Source organism: Alligator sinensis, unplaced genomic scaffold (assembly GCF_000455745.1).
Source record: "Alligator sinensis unplaced genomic scaffold, ASM45574v1 scaffold938_1, whole genome shotgun sequence".
In the NCBI taxonomy this organism is placed as follows: Eukaryota; Metazoa; Chordata; order Crocodylia; family Alligatoridae; genus Alligator; species Alligator sinensis.
The window spans coordinates 1,106,490-1,127,278 of record NW_005842449.1 but is presented as its reverse complement, the minus strand read 5'-3'; the positions used below and the strand labels follow the sequence as shown (position 1 = coordinate 1,127,278).

At 40.5% G+C, this 20,789-nt stretch overlaps 1 protein-coding gene across 3 annotated transcripts in view; it reads right to left on the bottom strand.

Moving 5' to 3' along the window:
- Positions 1 to 4,716: 4,716 nt before the first annotated feature.
- TMEM106B (transmembrane protein 106B) overlaps positions 4,717 to 20,789 on the bottom strand; it is a 28,114-nt gene continuing 12,041 nt past the window's right edge. For all 3 annotated transcript variants that reach the window (XM_025212161.1, XM_006030474.3, XM_006030473.3), the window contains 6 exons: positions 19,534 to 19,597; positions 17,806 to 17,965; positions 13,697 to 13,837; positions 13,559 to 13,608; positions 11,415 to 11,468; positions 4,717 to 10,474 (listed from right to left, as the gene is read on the bottom strand). In XM_025212161.1, coding sequence (XP_025067946.1) covers positions 10,336 to 10,474; positions 11,415 to 11,468; positions 13,559 to 13,608; positions 13,697 to 13,837; positions 17,806 to 17,965; positions 19,534 to 19,597 — 608 coding nt within the window. In that variant the 3' untranslated portion in view covers positions 4,717 to 10,335. The remainder of the gene's footprint in view (positions 10,475 to 11,414; positions 11,469 to 13,558; positions 13,609 to 13,696; positions 13,838 to 17,805; positions 17,966 to 19,533; positions 19,598 to 20,789) is intronic.

Genomic DNA, 20,789 nt, shown 5'->3' with positions numbered 1-20,789 from the left:
GAGCGTTTTCCTTTTCAAGGCAGGAGGGAAGGGTGTCAGTGCTGACATCCCAGACACCATAGTAGATGACTCTGATCCAAAACAAACAAACAAACAAACAAACAAACAAACGTCTTTACTGTGCAACTCCTGTTCCCTCCGAGCTCCCTGGAACCATTGTACCCTCTCTAGCAGTACAGTACACTTTCTGTCCTCCACAACCCTCTCAGGAGCAGGAAGGAACACTCACAACAAAACTGTTACAAAAATAGAGTATTCAACACAGGGACTAACAGTCACCCAATAAAACTAAATATAATGGTATGGGGAAATCAGTGAAGGACTAGCCTGTCACCTGCTGCCAGGCCTAGACTTCCATCTCCCCTGGGGTGACAAAAGCATATAAAGTGTGATGCAGCCTGGACAGCCTTTGCTGCTTTTGGAACCTGATAGTTCTGTGATGCCTAGAGGCCCAAGGCTACCAATGTTTCAGAAAATACACAGGGCAAGGAGATACCTCCTTCTGTATCTAAGTCAACTTTACCAACCTCTTCACTGCAGCATTCAACTGGAGGACCTGGAACACTTGTTTAATCCAAGCATTGTACCTTGATTGCCCTCAAAACATAAGAAGACTTTTTGACATTTAAACTAGATTGACATTTCAACAAACTTTTAAAATACTTTGAAAAGTAAACTCTTTTACCCATGCTTTTCTGGTACTTCAATCCTGTGACTTGGGTGCTCTTCTAGGCTGCTGCTGTAGACAGCGTTGTCTCTGATGTAGATAATTATGCACTACAGCCAACCCTTGACTGACAACCCTCAAAAATAGCTTCAATTTAAACAGTAACACTCTGAATACAGAGTCCCAAGTCCAACTGTACACAGACATCCTCTCCTAAGGTTTGCTAGTCCCCTTTGAGACCAGGAAAGTCTTCATGTGTCCATCAATAGGGCAATTGTGTTCCTGCTGCAGTAGTTCTGCACTCCAAGCGGTTCCCCTGAGTATCCTCTACTTACATATTTTTGCTTGGGTTCCTGCTACCTGCACTCCTTCACCAGAAAACTTTTCAGGATTCTGGGTCAGAACTCAGAGATATGCTTCAAGCTGTCTGGAGAGGGATTTACTCTCTGCTCCTGCTTAAACCACTTGATCCGAGACTGCATAAACGGCATCCTCAATCAGAGAATTAGTGATCTCTGCCTGCAGGGTTAACCCTGCAGCTTCCGCTTGCTGGAAGCTGTCAGCACCAACTCTTTGCTTGTTGCTGGCCATCAGTAACCTGAGTTTCCCTCCTTCTTCACAAACTATGTTTGGAGTCCTTGTCATGGTGGGTTGCCCCAGTAGTTTTCTGGGGTATTGCATGTCCACACACACTTCTAAGGGGATTTCTGTACCGTTCCTATTGCCAACAGAGCACTAGCTGCTATTTGCAGTTTCTACTTCCCCCTGTTGAAAGGCTGTTACTGTCTTGCCAGGGACACAAATCTCCTTTCTGACTATCCCTTCCTGGATATCAGACTTGGGCTTCTAAATCCTTTCACTCCAAAAACACCTTGCCATTATTCCTGGCCTCTTAAGTATGACCTCCCTTAGCACCCAAGTCTTTTGACTGGGATCTACTCTCCTTCCTCATCAACTCAGGGTATGGAGTTTTCAAGTGTGGATCCACTAAACACTTGAGAGATTTCCTGGGATCTACCACTCTGCTCCAAAGTCTTCTACTGGGCTTAGGAACTAGTGGGGACATTAGCTAATGTTCAGCTTACCCCCTACCTTCTTCCTTTCCTCATTAAGTGGGGGTAGTAGTTTAGGATCCATCTACCCCAAAGAGTTGGGCTGATCCTGACCTTAGATTTACTGTTTCAGGAAGACTAGAACTTCTCAGTGTCTTCAGCTGCAGCTCAAATTCTGTTTTTGTGGTCACTATTCATAAGCTTCATCCATAGTTCCTCCAACTGAAGCTCCCTTTCCTTCAGCAGGCTCCATCACTATAGCTCAGTGCATCTTTCTGGATCAGTTTCTACTCAGTCAATACACCTTCTGTCTTATTTCTCCCTTCAAACATATTGGTTTTAGGAAAGAGAAAAGTTCTTTCGTCCTTTCCATTACTTCTGCCAGCAGTGTTTGCAGATGTAGTCACCCTCAGTTTGATTCTGAAAACATCTGCCTAGACATGAGCAACACCTGGTGAAATATCATGGAAGTGAACATAGAACATCCAAGTATTTATTACAAGTTGTGTGCTTGCAGCACTTCCAACACTGGAGTTGTAGCATTGTGGGATGCATTTTTGGTCTGAGTTCCAATTGAAGTGCCATCCATGTAGTAAGGCAAGGGAATGGCATAAAAGATTGAAGGACAGGTCTTGCTGCAGCAGAATAACCTCCCTTTGCCATCAGCTGATTAGCAGAAGCATTTTCCTGTAGTGGGAACCACTGTTCCCCTGCTATATCTGTGGCAGGTGAGGAAGCTATACATGGTGGTTAAGTTCATGGTTGTGTGTGTAGTTTTAATAAGGTCAGACAAAGATTTGCTTGGAATGGTTTGGATAGGGATGGTCCTGCCTCAGGCAGGGGCTTGAGCAGATGACTTCTAGAGGTCCCTTTCAGACTATACGATTTTATAACCCTCACAAAACACCAGAAAGGTTGTTCCTGGAAAGAATGGCCCTTAGTTGCTTTCCAGTCCACCTGTAGGAGCACAGGAGGAAACAATTAATATGGGGGAAGTAGACAGAACTGAACAAATACCTTCTATAAAACAAAAGCTAGAACCTGAAAAGATCCCATGTGGCTGCTAATCCACCTAATCAACTTTGTAAGTATTCTGCTTTCACCAGAGAGAAAGGTGCATTGATTTAAGAGTTAATTATATTTTAAAATACATTTAAAACAGCTTTGAATTAATTGATATTTATTGGTTTACATTTGTACTTTTAACCTCTCCTTTAGAAAAATAACTAATTGATTGTTCAACCATTAAAATTGCAATAAACAAACAATACACATTAAATTGGCATTAAGTGACTTAGGTGTCTGGTTCCCATGGCTTTAAATCAAAGTACTTTGGAAATCCCACCCTTAAGTCTTTTGCTCAGTAAGCCCACTCAACCCAGCCATTCCACTATTTAATTCACATGTGCCAGCTCAGTGGGGACAATGTTGGCCACATTTCGTTTGTATGCCGAGAGCTTCAGGAAAATAAAATGGAGTAGTAAGGAATGCTTCTAGAAGTTTATCCCACTGGATCCAAAGTATATTTGCAAACGTTATATACAAACACATTTGCCTTCCATTAATGATATATAATCTATGGGTGTGTACATAAATACTCCATGCATGTTTTATAGCACTTTTTATAGGACTATAGAAGTTACAATCCTCTTAAAAATGACAGAAGTGCAATGTTTGCTGGGGGAGCCTCTGAGCCTCACTGGACTTTCCACGCTAGGAAGCAGGGGGCACTCTACAGCCTCCTGGGACTTCTCCACTGGTCAGAAATCTGATCAGCGTACAGAAGTTAATTAAAGCATTGTAGGTTGCTAAAGTGCTGTAAAATATAGCACTTCAAATTTAATACCTCATTTAACAAACGTTATTTGAAAGTGCTGTACCCACTTTTAAAGTGCTGTAAAGCCACACACTTCTGTTAAGTCACAGCAATAAAAGTACTTTAAATGGTGAAAAAAAAGCAACTTCCATACACACCCTGCATTAATGGCTTGTTTTTATATTAATATTACCTAAAATACAGATAATTTCACTAAACCATATTGCTCTGGACAATATGGAAGAAAATGCAACAATCCCCATTTAAGGAAAGGTATGGGGGTGGAACAAGATCCATACTTCGCATCCAGAGATCAAAACTACCATTTCCTCCCCCCCCCCCGGGTCCCTCTACCAGCTGAATCGAACAAAACATATTATTGACCTACCTCATATTACAAATGCAAAATTTTAAAATCAGTTTTCCAGCTTAAGAGCAGTTTTAGCATTCACTTGCTAGCCCTTTAGATTGGACACTCTTGGCTTGAAGTTATTTTAAAAAGACCAGACATAAGCACATCCTTCATCCCTTGTACAGGTGACAAATCAGTCTGTTTATATCTGGGCTAATGGTGAGTGAAAACACTAAGAAAGAGAGAGGGGTTTTCAAAGCATCTGGAATAAAGTTTAACATGTTCAGTTTATGAATTAAGGAAGTGGTGTGTCACTTCAAATCTTTAAAAACTACTGTTCATAAGTATAAAAAAAAACAAACTTATACTGGTAGTATATTAAAATATTTAAATAAAAGGATTCCATTGTTAGGTTGTTAAAATTTTCATTTAGAAAATAAGGTAACAGTGTCAGCTGTTGTGTTTATACTACTAAGGTTTGAAACAACGCAATTTAGAAATTACGGCCCTTAAAAATAAAAGTAGTCAGCAAGAAACTAGAATTTCAGTGTCATAAGTTTACATTTATGCCATTAAGACTGTATGAAAGCTAGAGATGTGACAAATTCCTTTGTGGAAACCTCTAAATTCAAAATGCTACAAATTACAAATCTCATTAAATAAAAAAAAATATCTTTTAATAATGTCTTCTTGTGCCAACAATTCCTTTTAAAATTGTACAGAACTACCTTCACAAAGTCCTTTTAGATTTTCAGTGATTATGTTCATTACCCGAATGGAATGCAAACATTTAAGAAGCACACTGGATACTAAAACATATCAGGATACATTTTTGATATATGGAAATTTTATTTATCATGCGTATTAAACTGATACAAATTTGCTACACAGTTACCACAGCAACAATTACAATTCTTAATTTACAAAAATAGTTATCACCCATTAGCATCTCTATATCTTAAGCAATTATATATTTTTTCCTCTACAATGAACAACAGTGGTTAAATTTGTGGAAAAAATGTCTCCCTAAACCAAAAGGAAAGATTATGTCATGAATTACCTAAATTAGTATTTAACTGTAAAAGTCTTAGTGCCAATAAGACATTCATCTCTAAAATTTTAAGGCCTGTTCCCCATCACTAACAATAAGAATGGCAGTATGCTTACACTATGGTGCTACTACCATGGAAAACAGATTGCATTTTAGCACATTGTACAAAGTACATTTGTTTTTGACAGATCCATTATATTTGATTTCTATCCTGCACTTTTTCTTTACTAGCTGGAAACTGCTCCTGCCTGAAAAGCCCATCAAGAGTCAATTGGTAGGAACATCCATGTGCCAAAGCAGGATCATGCAAGTAGGGAACACCACAGCAAGTAGGTTACCTTTCAGTTAGAGGAGAATAAAGAAGTTCAAGATCAGCTTAACAAAGAAGAAAGAGAAAAGAAACCTGGATGATTAGTCCTAGCTTTGCTCACATTAAGCCCATGTGCTTTAAAAAACCCCCAAACAAACCCACACCTCCAGTTTTTTGTTAAATCTTGTACATTTCAAATTACTTTTGGTAAATTGCATTGCATTAATAGTCACTTAAAAAAAAGGGTAAAGGTAAATCTAATAACATTGCCAAACTTCTGGCAGCTGTCATGAAGTGTTAAGCAAAAATAATATGAGTTCCAATCCAGGACCTTATCCTGCAACTGTACTGTACATGATGAACTGCAAAATATGACTTTGCTGTACTGAAGTTAACAGCAATTTTTATACAACAAAAGGGATTGCAATTAGTTAATTTTAAAAAAGATCTTATCACAAAATTAATGTACATTTTTAGATGTTACACACATTGTAAATAAGAGTAGCATATTATTTTAACAACTGAAATCTTGCCTCTTCTATTTGGAGTGTTGTCATAACTACAAACTTCAGTCGTTTTCATCCGACTTTAAGCAATTAAGTTATACAGATGTTTTGATCTTTTAAATTGCCAAATGTGCACACCATTTTTAAACACCAAAAAAACAGAAGTCATATATACTTAAGCATACCACAACTTAAGGACGTATTCACTTCAGAATTCCAAAGACAATTTGTATCAGAGTCAACTAATGCATATGTTCAAAGTTGCTAAAACAGAAGTTACAAATGTAGTACAGTCATGTTAATATTAAGGTCATGCACACTTCAGAAGTGCATTAAAAAAAATTGACATTATACTTTATAGCAAATAGTTACTTAAAAAAATACTGATCTCCACAGCACACTTTTGAAAAGTAATTATGAGACCTGTTACAGTTTTAAGATGAAGAAAAGATGGGGGGCAGGGGGAGTTAAAGGAGAAGCAGGGAAAGGGAACTCATACTTCTGAAGTTGAGGAGCAAGGATTATGTATAATCTTTTAGGCTAGGTACAGATGTTCAATTTCTAACCAGGAGAATCGCTGTTCTCTCAATAGAAACCAAGAACGTATAGACATTCAAGCTGTTTCTTACACAGCAGAAACGGCTGTTCCAGGAAAAAAACAAAAAAACAAAACCCAACCCCCCCCAAAAACCATGGAACAACAAGGGTTAAAACTGCCCCTGGGAGAGTTTCTCTTAGAAGATTGAACAATGGGCAAGGGGAAGCGAGACAGCTGGGAGCCAGACATGCAGAAGCTTTCCTGAGCTAAACTCCTGACTCCCCTCTTCCTCTACTGTCCAGCTGACCCAGAGCAGTGCTGAGCAAGGCAGGCTGCAGTCACAGGGGAAAGCTTGGGAACATTGCTGCTGTAGCAAAATGCCCCTGCCTCACCCCACACTGCTTTGGGTCAGCCCAGGAGTACAGGGCAAGGCAGGTTGCTGTAATTCTGAGGGACATGGATCAAAGTGCCTAATACCTTATGTACTTTTTAATGCACCATACATAGTTTCCTTAAAATTAGTGGTCTCTACAATATGCATATTTGAAAGCATTAAAAAGAGACATTACACATTTTCCTTTCAAGTCACTACAGTACCTCACCTGGACAGTCATACTTTAAACAAAGAGAACTTCCATTTTTAAAGTGCAACAGACCTGCTACAGAGCAATTATGAAAATTCAAGTGACAAGCTACACCAGGAACAGATCTCTTATATAATAGTGCAACACTGAAGTAATACATACCAAATTATAAATATATATTTAAGAAAAAAAATACATAAATATTTAGTGTTGTGAATATTTAGGATGAGTGGGAAATTGCAGTTACTCACTATCTACCTTCTCAGATTTATTCTTGAAATATTAAAAACGAAACCAAAAATGTGCATAGCTTAAGGATAATTTAAACAGTGGTTCTTCAATCTAATGAGCTCTGCTTAAGAAAACCTTGCACTTGTTAACATAATTGAATATTATAGGTTAAAAAAAGTCAATCCATTTATGATAGATGCGTGTGCACAAGTCACATTTACTTAAAGAACTCCAGTACCAATTGTTACACCCTGTAATTTATAGTTTACATATTAGCCTTTTCTCTTAAACGATATGTCCAAGGTTGATCCATATAATCCATATATTCCAAATGAAATGCATTTCAATGGAGACAAAGAAATGCCTCATTTGTTCTATATCCTCTTTTCAGATAAAACTGAAGACAGGTTTTGCTATTAACCCTCTTTAGTTTTTCACTGAACGTTACTGCATTACCAGCATTTTTGCAAAGATAAAGATGAGACAAAACAGCTTATAGTACACTTAAAAAAAAAAAAAAAAAAAAAAGCTTTCCAGTCTTAATTTCTTGCACTACTTCAAGCCTTCGATTTTGCAGGGCTTTTCAGCTATCAAGGTGTAGGATCAAGTCCTTAGGCAACTGAAGAACAGTTCTTGGCCACTTAAACCAACGAATTCCTAACTGGATTATTCTACTGAATGCAGAGATGTTACAAATGAATTCAGTAAGTTATACATATTAGTAAAGCAGGATTTTCCATAAGTCAACATATCCAAAGTAGCTAATACCAAGCAGTTCATAAAAAGGTAAAACTTAAAAGAAGTCTGGGCATCTCATTAAACCTGAAATCTTACTCAGTTAATTCAAATGTTTAACCAGACTGTTGTGGGACAGGCTTCATTGACCTCTTTCTGTACTCCTGAACTGCTAGTGCAGTGACAAAAAGTATGTATGTATGTATGTATGTTGCAGTATAAAAGCCCTCTATTTAGTCAGTTTTCAATACTGTTGCTATATAAATGAATCAGTTTTCTGTACACTTGATCCCAGTTTTTCACCCATTTTAGGGTGCAATTTATATTAACCCTAAACCCACCTAATTTTAAAGGGCATTTTCTCCCTACTTCAAAAATTCAGGAAAAAAATGTGGGCCCATATGCAGGGAAGACCTGTAGTACTACTTCTGTCATAACCAGATCTTGAAGGCTTCTCTCTCCTACTCCAGATAGGGACCTCCTCTGATGGCACTGACCTGGCACAGCATCTAATTTCACAATATTCCCTGGTGCTCGCAATATAAGCTTGGCTAGACTTTCTATATATCTGTCCTCAGCCTCAAAAAACACAGCCAGCCTGGATCAGAGGAAACAAAGACGAATGCTGGAACCATCCCTGCACCAGATTTTACTTTGCTGATGGCCACAATCAAGGCATTTAAATTACATCTCACTGCATTAGGCTGCAATACAAGCTTTTTATTTATGATTGTAAAGATTCACTCTTTCTTCTTGACCGCTCCAGAACCAAAAGACACTTAAAAAAAAAAAAAAAAAAAAAAAGTACACCTTAACATATTGATTCTGTCAATGAAAACTAACCAGCACTATTTACAGAACTGATCATTTTGGCTCCAAAACTGAAAAGGGACCTATGTAGGTACAACGGAAGTCTCTCTCAACCCCTAGCAGGATCAAGGGGCATCAATACTGAAGTATTGAAATGTTTAATTTAAAACGTTCTTAAACACACATTTGTCACATTTAGCTCCATGTATGACAAAAGGTTTGTAACAGAAAAAAAATAAAAAGAGATACAATGTTTTCAAACTTCAGACACTACCAGAAAGAGGTTACCCTAAATTACCTTCTTTGAGATTTAACACTTCATTGCCAACTAACTAGACTGTCCTTATTTCTTAAAAAACTACACTGGAAGAGAAGGTGACATAAAAACCTTCACACCTGTTCATTACAAAATACTGACCTCAAAAGAAACATGACCTGTTACTAATTAGCCAAATTTAGAAGTCATCATTCCTAGCTAAGAAATGGAATAAAGAAAGAGGTTCTGGTACTTGAGATCCAAAGATAATCTGCCTTCTTCCACCTCCCAATCAAAAGGCATTAAAGATCTGAAATTATATTATGCTTCTCCCAATGTGATGTTTTGAACCCGACATTCGGGGATTTACAGAAGCCATTTACTCAGCGAGAAGGTACCATTTTGTCATCAGAAAGGAACCACACTGGAATTCTTGTAACCTGTTTACATAATCACCTATACTTTAAAAGGGGCCGGGGAGGGCAGGGAAAAATACATTACTTTGTTCTCAGAGAATTACTCTAAATCTGACACAAAGTGAAGGAGCTCAAAGGAAGTTCCGGTAAATACTGCTAATTGAATCTACACAGACATGTGCTCAATATATTTAATACTCATTAACTTGTTTGCCAGCAGTTTAATTTTGTCTAACACATAACATAGATTTTACTTTAAAAAACAAACAAACAAAACCTGGTAGAACAAGCAGTAACTATATGCTTTATAATATAGTCCACATTCAAGTAAAACTTTTATCCCACCCAAGGGATCTATGTGTGCGCATGAGTACTGCAGTAAGCTAATGGAAATACAGCTAAAGAAATGGAATTCCAAAACCAAAAAACAGACAAAACAAAAATAACCAAAACAAAGCCCACCAAAAACAAACAAAGATAAAGGCAACTTCCCAGCCTCCAAATCTATGGAGTACTGCATAGAAACTCACTATTTAACTAAACAATATTACAGGTCAGATTTTTCAAGGGGTTAAAAAAAAAAAAAAAAGTGAGAACTAAAGTGTAACAACTGGAGTAAAATTTAACTTCTAGATGTCCTTCTTCTAAAATATGCATACAGCTAACTGGATAGATGAAAGTGTCGATCATGAACATTGACTGTGCTATAAAGAGGACAACTGCTGTACTTACATTTCATAATTTTTTTTCTAGCAAAACAATTTGATAGAAATGCCAGTATGTTATAAAAGTAAACAGAAGGGGATACACAATGTTCATTAATTGTGGCTATATACATTTTACATCTTATCCCCATCTCCTTTCATAAGTGAATAAGCATTCAGCATTGCTAATCAACTTCCCATCCACAGTCTCCCACCCCTTCAAGTAACAAATCTGATCAGTTCTACTTAGATGAACTCTGGCAGGATGAACAGCCATCTCCTTTCCACATTATCCACACTGCCACTTCTATTGTGGAGGTTGAAGTACGTTTAGATATTCTGACTGGCCCAGCTGGTAAGTTGTGTTTCCTCCACAGTCTACATATTGGTACCTCTCCTGGGATATTTGCTCAGAATGGCCAAAGTAAGATGTCGTCACAGTCACTCTTACAATAGAAAGAAAAAAATAGTATATTATTTGGCGCTCTCAAATTTAATTTTCCAGAGCCTATAAAAACCAAATACAGGATATTCTTCAAAACTAAATATAAGATTTGTTTTGTGTTTAACGTTAGGAAAAATAAACACTTAGGAAGTACTCAACCCAAGGAGCAGCACAGAAGATATAATCACTTCTTTGCACAAAATATGTACATCTTTACATACAAGTCACCCCCATCCTCAGTATTGGTCACCCCTCTGCTGTCAACTGAAACAAGCAACTGGCATTCACTATGTATGAACAGGGTAAGAACCCGCCCCCCTCCCACAAAAACAGGGGAAAAAAAAAACCCAAAAAAAAACAGGTTTCAGGCGTCTCATAAAACAGGTTCCCAACCACCAGGCCACGACCTGGTACTGGGCCATGAAGGGTTAGCTGCCAGGTCGTGGCATGAGCTCCCCAGGCAAGCAGCTTCGGGGCATGCTGGGTTAAAGCTGGGGGGCAGGGCAGCCCCAGGAGGGAGGCAGATGGCTCTGTGCCTCCCATCTTGCTCCCATGCTGGCCCACAGGAAAAAGGTTGGTAACCACTGCCATAAAAGCAGCTTTTGGGGGTGGGAAGGAAACTTGGCCATAACTCATAGATTAAATACTACTGTGGTTGGGAACTCTCTCTAGGACCATCATTCAAAATTTCCCTATACTACCAGGTTCCCTGCTGATAAAAAGGAAGTACCGATTTCAATAAATTTTTTTTCAAGACAACTATACAAAAAAAAAAAAAAAATGATTGAATGTAAAGGCTAATAAAGCAATTATTAATAGTTTACATAACCATGCATTTGAAAAAAATCTGTTTAGTCTTAAGACTTCTACTTTAATAAAAAGTAAATAAATGGCACTGCAAGCAACTTTTTTTGATTACATGAAAAATTATTCATACTTACTGCATCATGACTACTATGTTATGAACTTTAATAGATATTAAGGTACAGAAATCACTAAAACAAAAGAAAAACAGAACTCATTAGGCTTCAAATGAAGTGAGATTAACAAGTGAAAAACAAATAAAAACCATCTTCAATCAAAAGTTATTTACACCATTCTTGGTCTTTATCATTATATTTAAAAGTAGTCCATAATGAAATATTAAGTGTTCTTGTTTAAACAACTACTGCAAATAGACCAAAGTACATAGTCATCTTCTTTACATATATAACACTAGAAAGGGGCTTATATTTTCAGTCTAGCTAAAAGTCTAGCTCAAAAATTTTAGAAACAGCAACACCAGCATTTAAACAAGGAGTTAAATTAGATCAGGAGTTTTCAACAGGGGGTGTGTGTACCCCCGGGGGTACACGAGAAGGCCCTAGGGGGTACACATGGGCAGGTGGGGATGGAGTGCTGCTATGAACTATCCCGCGCTGCCGCGCAGGCACTACCAGCCCAGCCAGACGTGGGAGAAGCTTGCATGAGGTGGCTGCCCCCAACATCCAGTTGTGGGGGCACACTGCATCAAAAAGGTTGAAAATCCCTAAATTAGATGAATGAGGGGTTGGCAGCCTAAGATATGCAGTCATTTGATTCAGTCCACAGGTGAACTTTCGAAAGGCACTGGGCATTTGCCCCTTGCCACCACAGGGGAAAGCAGAGACAGCAATTGCTGTGATCTAGCAACTGTATTTCTCTGCCCCGCAACTCAGTTACTTCAGTCAGCAACCTTGGTGGTTGGCAACTGTTTTTAAATGAATGTTGGAGATTCCTACCAACACTACGAATCTGTAAAAGGCATTTATCTTTCTCCTTCTGTCCCTTAAATAGGCAGTTGTTTCACAGCATGCTTCTTTTAGACACCACTTACTAGAACCCAGCATTTTAAAAATAAAAAAAGTTAAAGAGAAAAAACAAACAAAACCCAATAAAACTGTTTACTAAGCAGACATTCCCCGCTCCCTTTAAAAGTTCTCTCTTCTGACTCGGTCTAGTTATATATTCTCAACTCAAAGACAGGGGAGGAAAAACAAATTCACAGAAAAAGGTAATGAAAATTTATCAGTTTGTTTCCTTTTTCTCTTCACAAAAGAAAAAAAAAAAAGAAGGAAGAAACCAGATAGTAAAGGCAGCTACTATTCAAATAATTTCATGTTTGGCATTTTCAGTACTTCAAAATGTAAAAGGAGTTGGAATTGCCCCAAATCCAAATTTCTAACAACAAAGAACTTAGTCAACGTGATGATACCACTGAAGCAAGAGACAGTCTTGAGTTCATTCTCTTACGAGTCATCTTGTTTACAGGGTTTAATACTATTTAAAACTTTAATATTTCCAAACAATTTTGTATTAAAAAAAAAAAAAAAAGATACACTTGACATGAGTATTATGCAAGTGTGAGGTCAACTGCCTGCTGCCCATTAGCACAGCAGGCAAAAAAAAAGTGCTAATGCATTAATGCACAGCAGAACTGGTCTACTGCACATTTGTGTCACCTAATGTGTGCACCAGTGCTGCTGTGCATTTAGTTAATACCCGTTATTACAGGTACTAAACTTATAACTACTGTCATTAATGCACATGTAGACGTGCTTACTGTAATACATTCTTCTGCCACTGATGATCCTACAGAGCAGTTCTAATTCGAAACAGAGACCAAATAAGTTTGCTCAGAAGTTACGAAGAACAGATACTTATAAGTTATGGTTCAACTGTAATCCCCAAAGTATATCTGCTGTCCAAACAAAAAAGTGAGGGATAGAAAGCCTGCAAGTCAAAAAGCTATTCATGAAGTCTTTTAATAAGAAAAAGCGACTAAAAAGCAGTACATTAAAACAACTGATAGTGGATACCAGAGCCCCAAAATTGAATTGGATCAAATCACTTGTTTGTTCTAGTACAGCAGTTGTGTTTTAAAAAAAAAAAATAATATTTCAGTAAATGGCTTTACTCAAGTATTTTCAGAACTTCTAAAACCAGGTATAGGAAATGCCACTCAAAATATAGCAGTGCAATAAGGCCATTTTTAGTTATCACGCTACCTAGCTTGTTTAGTACAAAGTTGTACAAAAAGGTTTTATTTTAGAAGCCAAACACTTACTACATGTAGCTCATTTCATCTTGTATGACTGTGGGTACCATATAATCAATCTGGAAAATAAAACCAAAAAAATCATATTGTATGATTCGAAAACTCAGGACCAAACACATCCTCTCTCAAAAACATATCCACATTCACCTGTTTCATATCCAGTGGACCAATGTTGGTGATGTTGTTTAACCGTGCCTTCCCAATAACTGTTTTTGAGAACTGAACTTGGGCTGTAATATTTGCCACTTCAACAGAATAATAATTGTTGTTTGTTATGTTTAGCGCATTCTGCAAAAAGAAGACAATTTAAAAATTATCAGATTTCTTAAGCAAATTTAAGTACTTAGTTACAAAACATTAAACTAATAAGTAAGTTTTTGTTGATTTCAGGCATTTTCTTGCCTACTAAAATCAAAGTATTCATAAACTGTGTCTGGGGGAAACAACATCCTACTTATGCTTTTGAAAAGAGCCATTAAAAAAAAGCATGAATCCCCCCCATTCTTGGCAGTGGGACTCAACCAAAGTAAACTAAACAACCTTGTGTCTAAAGCAGGGATGGACAAAGTCCAGCCCATGGGCTGGATCTGGTCAGCCGTAGACTCCATGTCCCAGCTTGCATGGCTTGTGATGGTTTCCATGAAGACTCCAGCTGCACTTGCATGGGAAGGCTCAGGTTGCCATGGAGACTAGCCCCAGCTGCGCTGGCAAGGTGAGAGAGGCAGAGCAGGGCAAGGGCCTGCTCCAGAGCCATTGGGAATTTGGGCTGGGGGCAATTTGCTGTGGAGCCAGGGAAGAGCCGCGATCTGTAACCTTCACGCTCTGGGCAGCGGTGCGCAAGCAGGGGTTCGCAGCTCTGCCCTAGGTCTCAGCCAGGCTGTCACCACAGCAAGAAGCCATGGCAGAGCTGTGAACCTCTACTTGCATGCCCCTGTCCAGAGCGTAGAGGCTACAGATTGCGGCTCTTCCCAGGCTCTGCAGCAAGCTGCCCACATCCCAAATTCCCAGTGGCTCTGGAGCAGACCCTTGTCCTGCTGTTTCACACACCTTGCCAGCATGGCTGGGGCTAGTATCCATGGTAACCCCAGCCTGAGCTTTCCCATACAGGTGCAGCTGGGGTCTCCATGGAGACTGGCATAAGCCATGCAGGCAGGGGCAGCTGGGAAATGGAGTCTAGATGCTGGCCAGATTGGCCATTCTGCCCACCCTTGTTCTAATGGTTACTTTGCATCACAGCTGAGAAGCTGCTTAAGCCAACTTTTGCTTTATCCATCCAGCTCACCATACATTTTTCTAAATGCATTGGCTAACATACTTTTGTGAAAACATGATTTAAAATACCTGAGGCAAGCAAAGACAACGATATTTCAAAACATTTTTATCAACTGCACCTCATTTTTGTAGCCTAGATAGAGCCTCAAACAAGGGACAGGCAAAATATGGCCTTCAGATCATATCTGGCCCGCCAGGCAATCCCATCCAGCCCATGCGGTCCCTCTGTAAGCCCTGGCCCCTGCTGCTGCTCTGAAAGCTGGTGCCTCCATGCAGGAAGTGTGGCCCCAGCTGCTAAGCAACCAACCCCCAACAGAGCCTGGCCTGACCCACCCCCAGCCCCAAGGTAGGGGGCACTAGAGACGAGAAGCCTCTGCCTGGCGGAAGCTTTTGCCTGGCCACCCTGTGGCTGTTTCCCAGCCCTCCCTCTCTATGGGAATGGAAATTTAGGTAAGGGTCCTACTGGTCCAGGAACAGCCATTGGGGGAAAGGGGACTGAGTGCAGGGAGCTGTGCGCTACAGGGCCAGGATAGGCTGGCCTGGCATGTTGAAGGAGCTGCACACTATGGAGCTGGATGGAACTGGCCCCGCATGCTGTCACCAAGTGCAGCTGGGGACTCAGACATGTGCACTACTCGGCTTGGTGGGGCTAGCCCTGCATGCTGCCACCATGTGCAACCAGGGACTTAAGTGGAAGCTGCATGTTACAGGGCTGAGCAGGGCTGGCCCTGCATACTGCTGCTGGGGAATGGGGGGGGGGGGGCGCAGTGGCAGGCCTGGCTCCACTTGCTGCCATCACACATGCAGCTCCAAGGACCACCCCCCACCATACCCACACCCTCCCCCCACCTCCCCCCCATACCCACACCTTCCCACCCCACCCACATACACCCCACCCCCCATACCCATATCCCACCTCACACACACACTGCAATAAAACACCCTCCCCACATACACCCCCTTACTCTTGTCTATTGCGTGGAAGTGGGTAAGACTATTTTGAGTTATTATGCAATCACCTCTAGATACATGTCAAGACAAAAAAAAGTTTTAAAATAAAATTAAGATATGCTATAGTAGATGTTTGATTTTTATATTTATTTATTTTTTTAAGTATACATTTTTTTTTTTTTCCAGTTTTAAGGTGGCAACCTCACCCACTTCTGAAAAGAGTACTTCCCAGGCAGGGGGAGGAACTTCTGGTGGCAAAAGGTCAGGGGGTGGGACTTCTGGTCCCAAGATGATGACTGGGGGAGGGCACCTGTCAAGGGGCAGGGCTACCCTTGCATCCCTCGATACCTCACCAAAAGTTGTTAAGTGGCCCTCCAGCCAAAATAAAATTGTCCCCTTCTTCTCCCCCTGCCTTAAACAGTAAGATGAGAGTGTTAAGCAGGGATAGGGACTAGCATACTTCTGGATTGTTCAGTTATTTTTATTTACATGGAGAGTTAAAAGAAACTCATCTTATGTGGAACAGAAGTGAATTCATTAGGTTTTCAGCAAGGAATTCAGTAAAGGCTTTAAGAAAAAACAGCAAAATAGAACCAACTTCCCAAAGGACAGGAAGCCATGGATTTGTATCGCATATAGAACACTTTGGGCAAATTCATCAGCATAACACACCCAGTTTTAGCCCCCTCGCAAGAGTCTCTCCAGATCGCTGACTCAAACAACATGTTGAATAAGAATGGCCCCGGCCATTCTAATACTGAACATCAAAGACTCAATGTAATGGATCATTTCCCCCCAAAACTACTTTGACAACTGCAATAATTCAGGCTGTCAATAGAAGCTTCATTTGATGCTGCTCCGATTGTCCCGGGGTTTGACCCTGACCAAAACAGGCACTGCACAATCATTTACACATACCATGCTTCCCAGCTGCATTGCTGAGCCTTTGCCAGTAGGTAGCCAACAGGAACACACAACATAGTCAGGTGAACCTCAGAGTACCCATACAATGCAGTTAAAGGCAACGGGATCTAAACGCAAGAGCCACACAATTGCTCTACCTGCATGGCAGGAGGTGAGACTGTGGGACTATGCATTAAGTCCCATTGTGCCTTATTGCCAGGGCACTTCCAGGGCTGGGGGACTGCTGCATCTTCCAGCTGTGGGAGGAGTGGGGGATCCCCTGCAGCTCACAGCCCCTCAGTCAAGAGGGCTCCCAGCTATGAATGCTGGCAGCTTGCTGGTGCAAGGGACAGCTGACAGGGCTCCAACCTGCAGAGGAGACTCTGCTACACATGCAAATTAAAGCTGTAAAGCTATAGAGTTAGTACACATTTTTGAGACCTAACTTGGACCTTTTTATGGCATAAATACTTTGCATATGTAGCTGGTTTCACTTAATTGCACAATTAACCAGCTAACTGTGTAATATCTATAACGTGTGCAAGAGGCCCCACAATAGTTTTACCACCACACACAATGTACCAAGAAAAAAGCGTTACCACATTTTATCCTTCAGACTTCAAGAAAGACTTGAAGCAGAACAATGGACTTGTATATCTGTAGGATCCCAGTACAAAAAAAAAAAGGCTTTTTCCCTCCAGGACAAACAGAATATTTATTTACAGCCCCTGAGAACTCTAGAAAACTAACGTCATTGTCAGATCTTAGGCACATCCTCCTGAAGGGGAGGAAAAAATCTTACAGATTTTACGATTAGGTAAGGGTGCAAAATCAGTATTGTCTGCCAAATATCCAGACCTGAAGAAAATCTGACAAACATGGGCATAGGAGATATGATGACATGAAACAGAAAGAGAACCTGACCACCATCTTTATACTTCATGCAATATCTTTATACTTCATGTGAAGCTGCTACTACAACATGTAGTTTCAAAAATGCTTACTGTTAAAATGACATTTACATAATGAAGTGTTGTTATAACATACATTTTTACTGCTTAATTTATGCATTTGAGGAAAATTGTTTACAACACATTTCAACAATAATGCTTGTTAACAGATTATCTTACCGTAATATTTAGATATATAATACGTCTACTTGGTTCGTAAGTGACGTATACCGACTTCACACCAACATATTCCACATCAATGGACCGAGGGAATAAAAAGAAGACAGCCAGCCCAGACAGGAGTAAGCATGCAATTACAGAAGCCGTCACGTAAAGTTTTCTGAGAAATAAAACGTTAAGTTTATTAGTATACCATTATTAAAGCAATGAGAATTACTCCTTTTTCTTGGCAATAAGAGTGCTAAGAATCAAAATGATTATTCTGATTCAACCTTTCACTAATTCCTTTAGTTGTATAACCTGGGGAAGAGTTTGTGTACAAGTATCAAGCCTCAAACAGACGGATGTCCTGTTCTTCATCATCTTAGTCTAACTTTGAAGTGAAATATATTTAAGAGCAACGTAACTAAGTATTCTGGGAGTGGAAGGCCAAGTAGAACTTCCCATAAGTCTATCAGAGGTAACTACACTAATCAAATATTAAAAAAGCATGTCAATACATAGAAGGACAACTCCTATGGACCTGGTATAACACCTCTTCTAGGAAAAAAATGCTGAAACTAAATGGAAGTGCTTAACTAGCTTATATGCCTGTTTGAGAGCAATGTTTTCTCAGTTGGTTTCCTGAAAAAGAAACAAATGGAAAGAATTGTCACAATAAATCCTAAGGGGATGCACTGGGATTTTTAAAATTTTTTTTGTTAATTTTTTTTTTTTTTTTTTTTTTTTTTTTTTTAAAGTGATCTAGGTATAAAACCAAAATCTTGAAAGCCAGCCTACTCAGTTATACAGGCAGTCCTCGAACTTATGACACAACTGGTTCCTGAAAACCGAGTCTTAAGTTGAAACGCTGCCACTCGGAACCAATTTTCTCATAAGAAGCAATGCTATAAATGGGGGATTGGTTCCTGAACCAAGGCCCAATACCCTATTTTCACCAAAAATACCCCATCTGACCTCCTTGCTTCTCCCCCCTTCCACCCTCCTGCTTATATCTTACCCTACAACTTTAATGGCACTTATGCTGGGAAAGCTACATCATGGCTTAGTAAGAGCCCAAATGGTCTTCCAAAAAAAGTCTATGTTTTTAAATGAATTACTTGATTAACAGGCTAAATCAGCGGTTGTCAACAGGGGCTATGCGTACCCCTGGGGGTACTTTGAAAGGTCCCAGGGGGTACGCGTGGGGATGGAGCACCACCACCCCATGCCGCCACCTCCCAGGAGCAGGGCTGGGGCAGGGCAAGGGCAGCAGCACCCTTCTGCAGGCTGAACAGGTGACACCCAACCGGCCAGATTCAGGGGGAGAAGCTTGCATGCAGCAGCCATCCACCGCTGTGTTGCTGCTCCATGTGCAGCTGCCGCCACTGCCCCCCCCACCCCCAGCATTCCTTGACCAGCCACCAGAGGTACACTGCTCAAGAGGTTGAAAACCCCTGGGCTAAGTTCATAAGATAATTTAAATAGCTATCTTAGAAAGCTAAGACATCTACTTAAGTCAGCAATGCATCCAGTCCTTTGTCTACAGACTGAAATGTTCTATTTTGAAGGAGGTAGAGTGCGTTTAAAAAACAAAATGAAAAAAACCACTTATGGATGTGTCCATCACGTCACATAAATCCTCACTAAACTTCACTTCTCCAAATGATATTGGATTGCATTTACCATATCAGCAAAACAAACAACTTCAACATCCTTTCACATATTAAAATTCTTACTGTAACTTACGTTCTCCTTGGCCTCAGTCTCTGATCACTGTATGGAATTAGCGCTACAAGCTGGTTTTCTTGTCCTATAAATATACAAGAACACTTCTCAAATACCTTTAGGTACACTTAGACACACTTATAAAGCAAAACAAAGAGCAAGCAATTAGAGTGTAGTGTAATCCAACACCAGACCCTTGGAATTTTATTAAGAAAAATACAGGAAGTTGAAGCAACACTTTTTCTTAAGTGTCTTGTTACAGAATCTTTCTTCCCAAAAAGCTGATGCAAGAGAAGTGTCAAAAAGCCCCACTGAAGCATGCAAGCTATACCGACACTGAAGAGATGAATTAAACTGATGCAATTCTTCTTTTGGGCATGTACCATGCTTGGTGCATGGATGAGCCAAGCTGAAACTAAAGCTCTGGGTTCCCCCCCCACCATGTCTGTCAGTAAATTGCATGTGGCACTATATACAGAGGTCCTATTATCCAACACAACTATGCAGGAGAACTCAGAAAAACTGTGAAACCCTCTCCTTTGCTTCTCTTACTCCAAAAAAGGATCCACTTAAAACAGGACATACTTACTTGATAGCAGTGCACCGATACACCAGTTCATATCATATTGGCACCAATAAAAGCAAAATTGACATTAACTGGCATTCAGATTTTATTGGCTGATAATGTTGCCAATAATTGCTGTGTGCATGCACGCAGCCCAGCAGCTTGGAGAACAGTGCCCAGCTGGTAAGTCTGTGGGGAAAAAGGGGCAGGGAAGGGGTGTGGGAATGGGGCAGATCAAGGCCCCCCCATGATGAGAGGAGTGGGGCTGGGACTGGGGTAGGCACTGCCCAGCTAGGATGGGGTGCAGAACGGAACTATGAGCAGTTCATCCAGGGGTGGCTCCTGCCCTGGCACACTCCAGGGGAGGCATGAGGGGTATGTGCCCCCCAGATCTGTGTGTGTAGGGCAAAGGCAGGATGATGCTACAAGCTGGAACTGGAAGCAGCGCTGGCTCTTCTTGGTGGGGTACTGGGCTGGGGCTGTGCATGGGGCAGGTGGTGCCAATGGGAGGGGAGTTCCTTGGGGTGGGGAGAGCTATGGCAAGTTCTGAGGTCGCTCCCAGCCCCAGCCTGCCCTAGTCCTGTGCATAGATCCAGGAAGCATGTGTACCCCATGCCTCCCCTGGGATGTGCCAGTGGCGTAAGCTGTTCCCCCCTACCCCCCTGGACCAACTGCTGGAGGCTCCATCCCACGCCCCGTCCTGGCTCGGCCG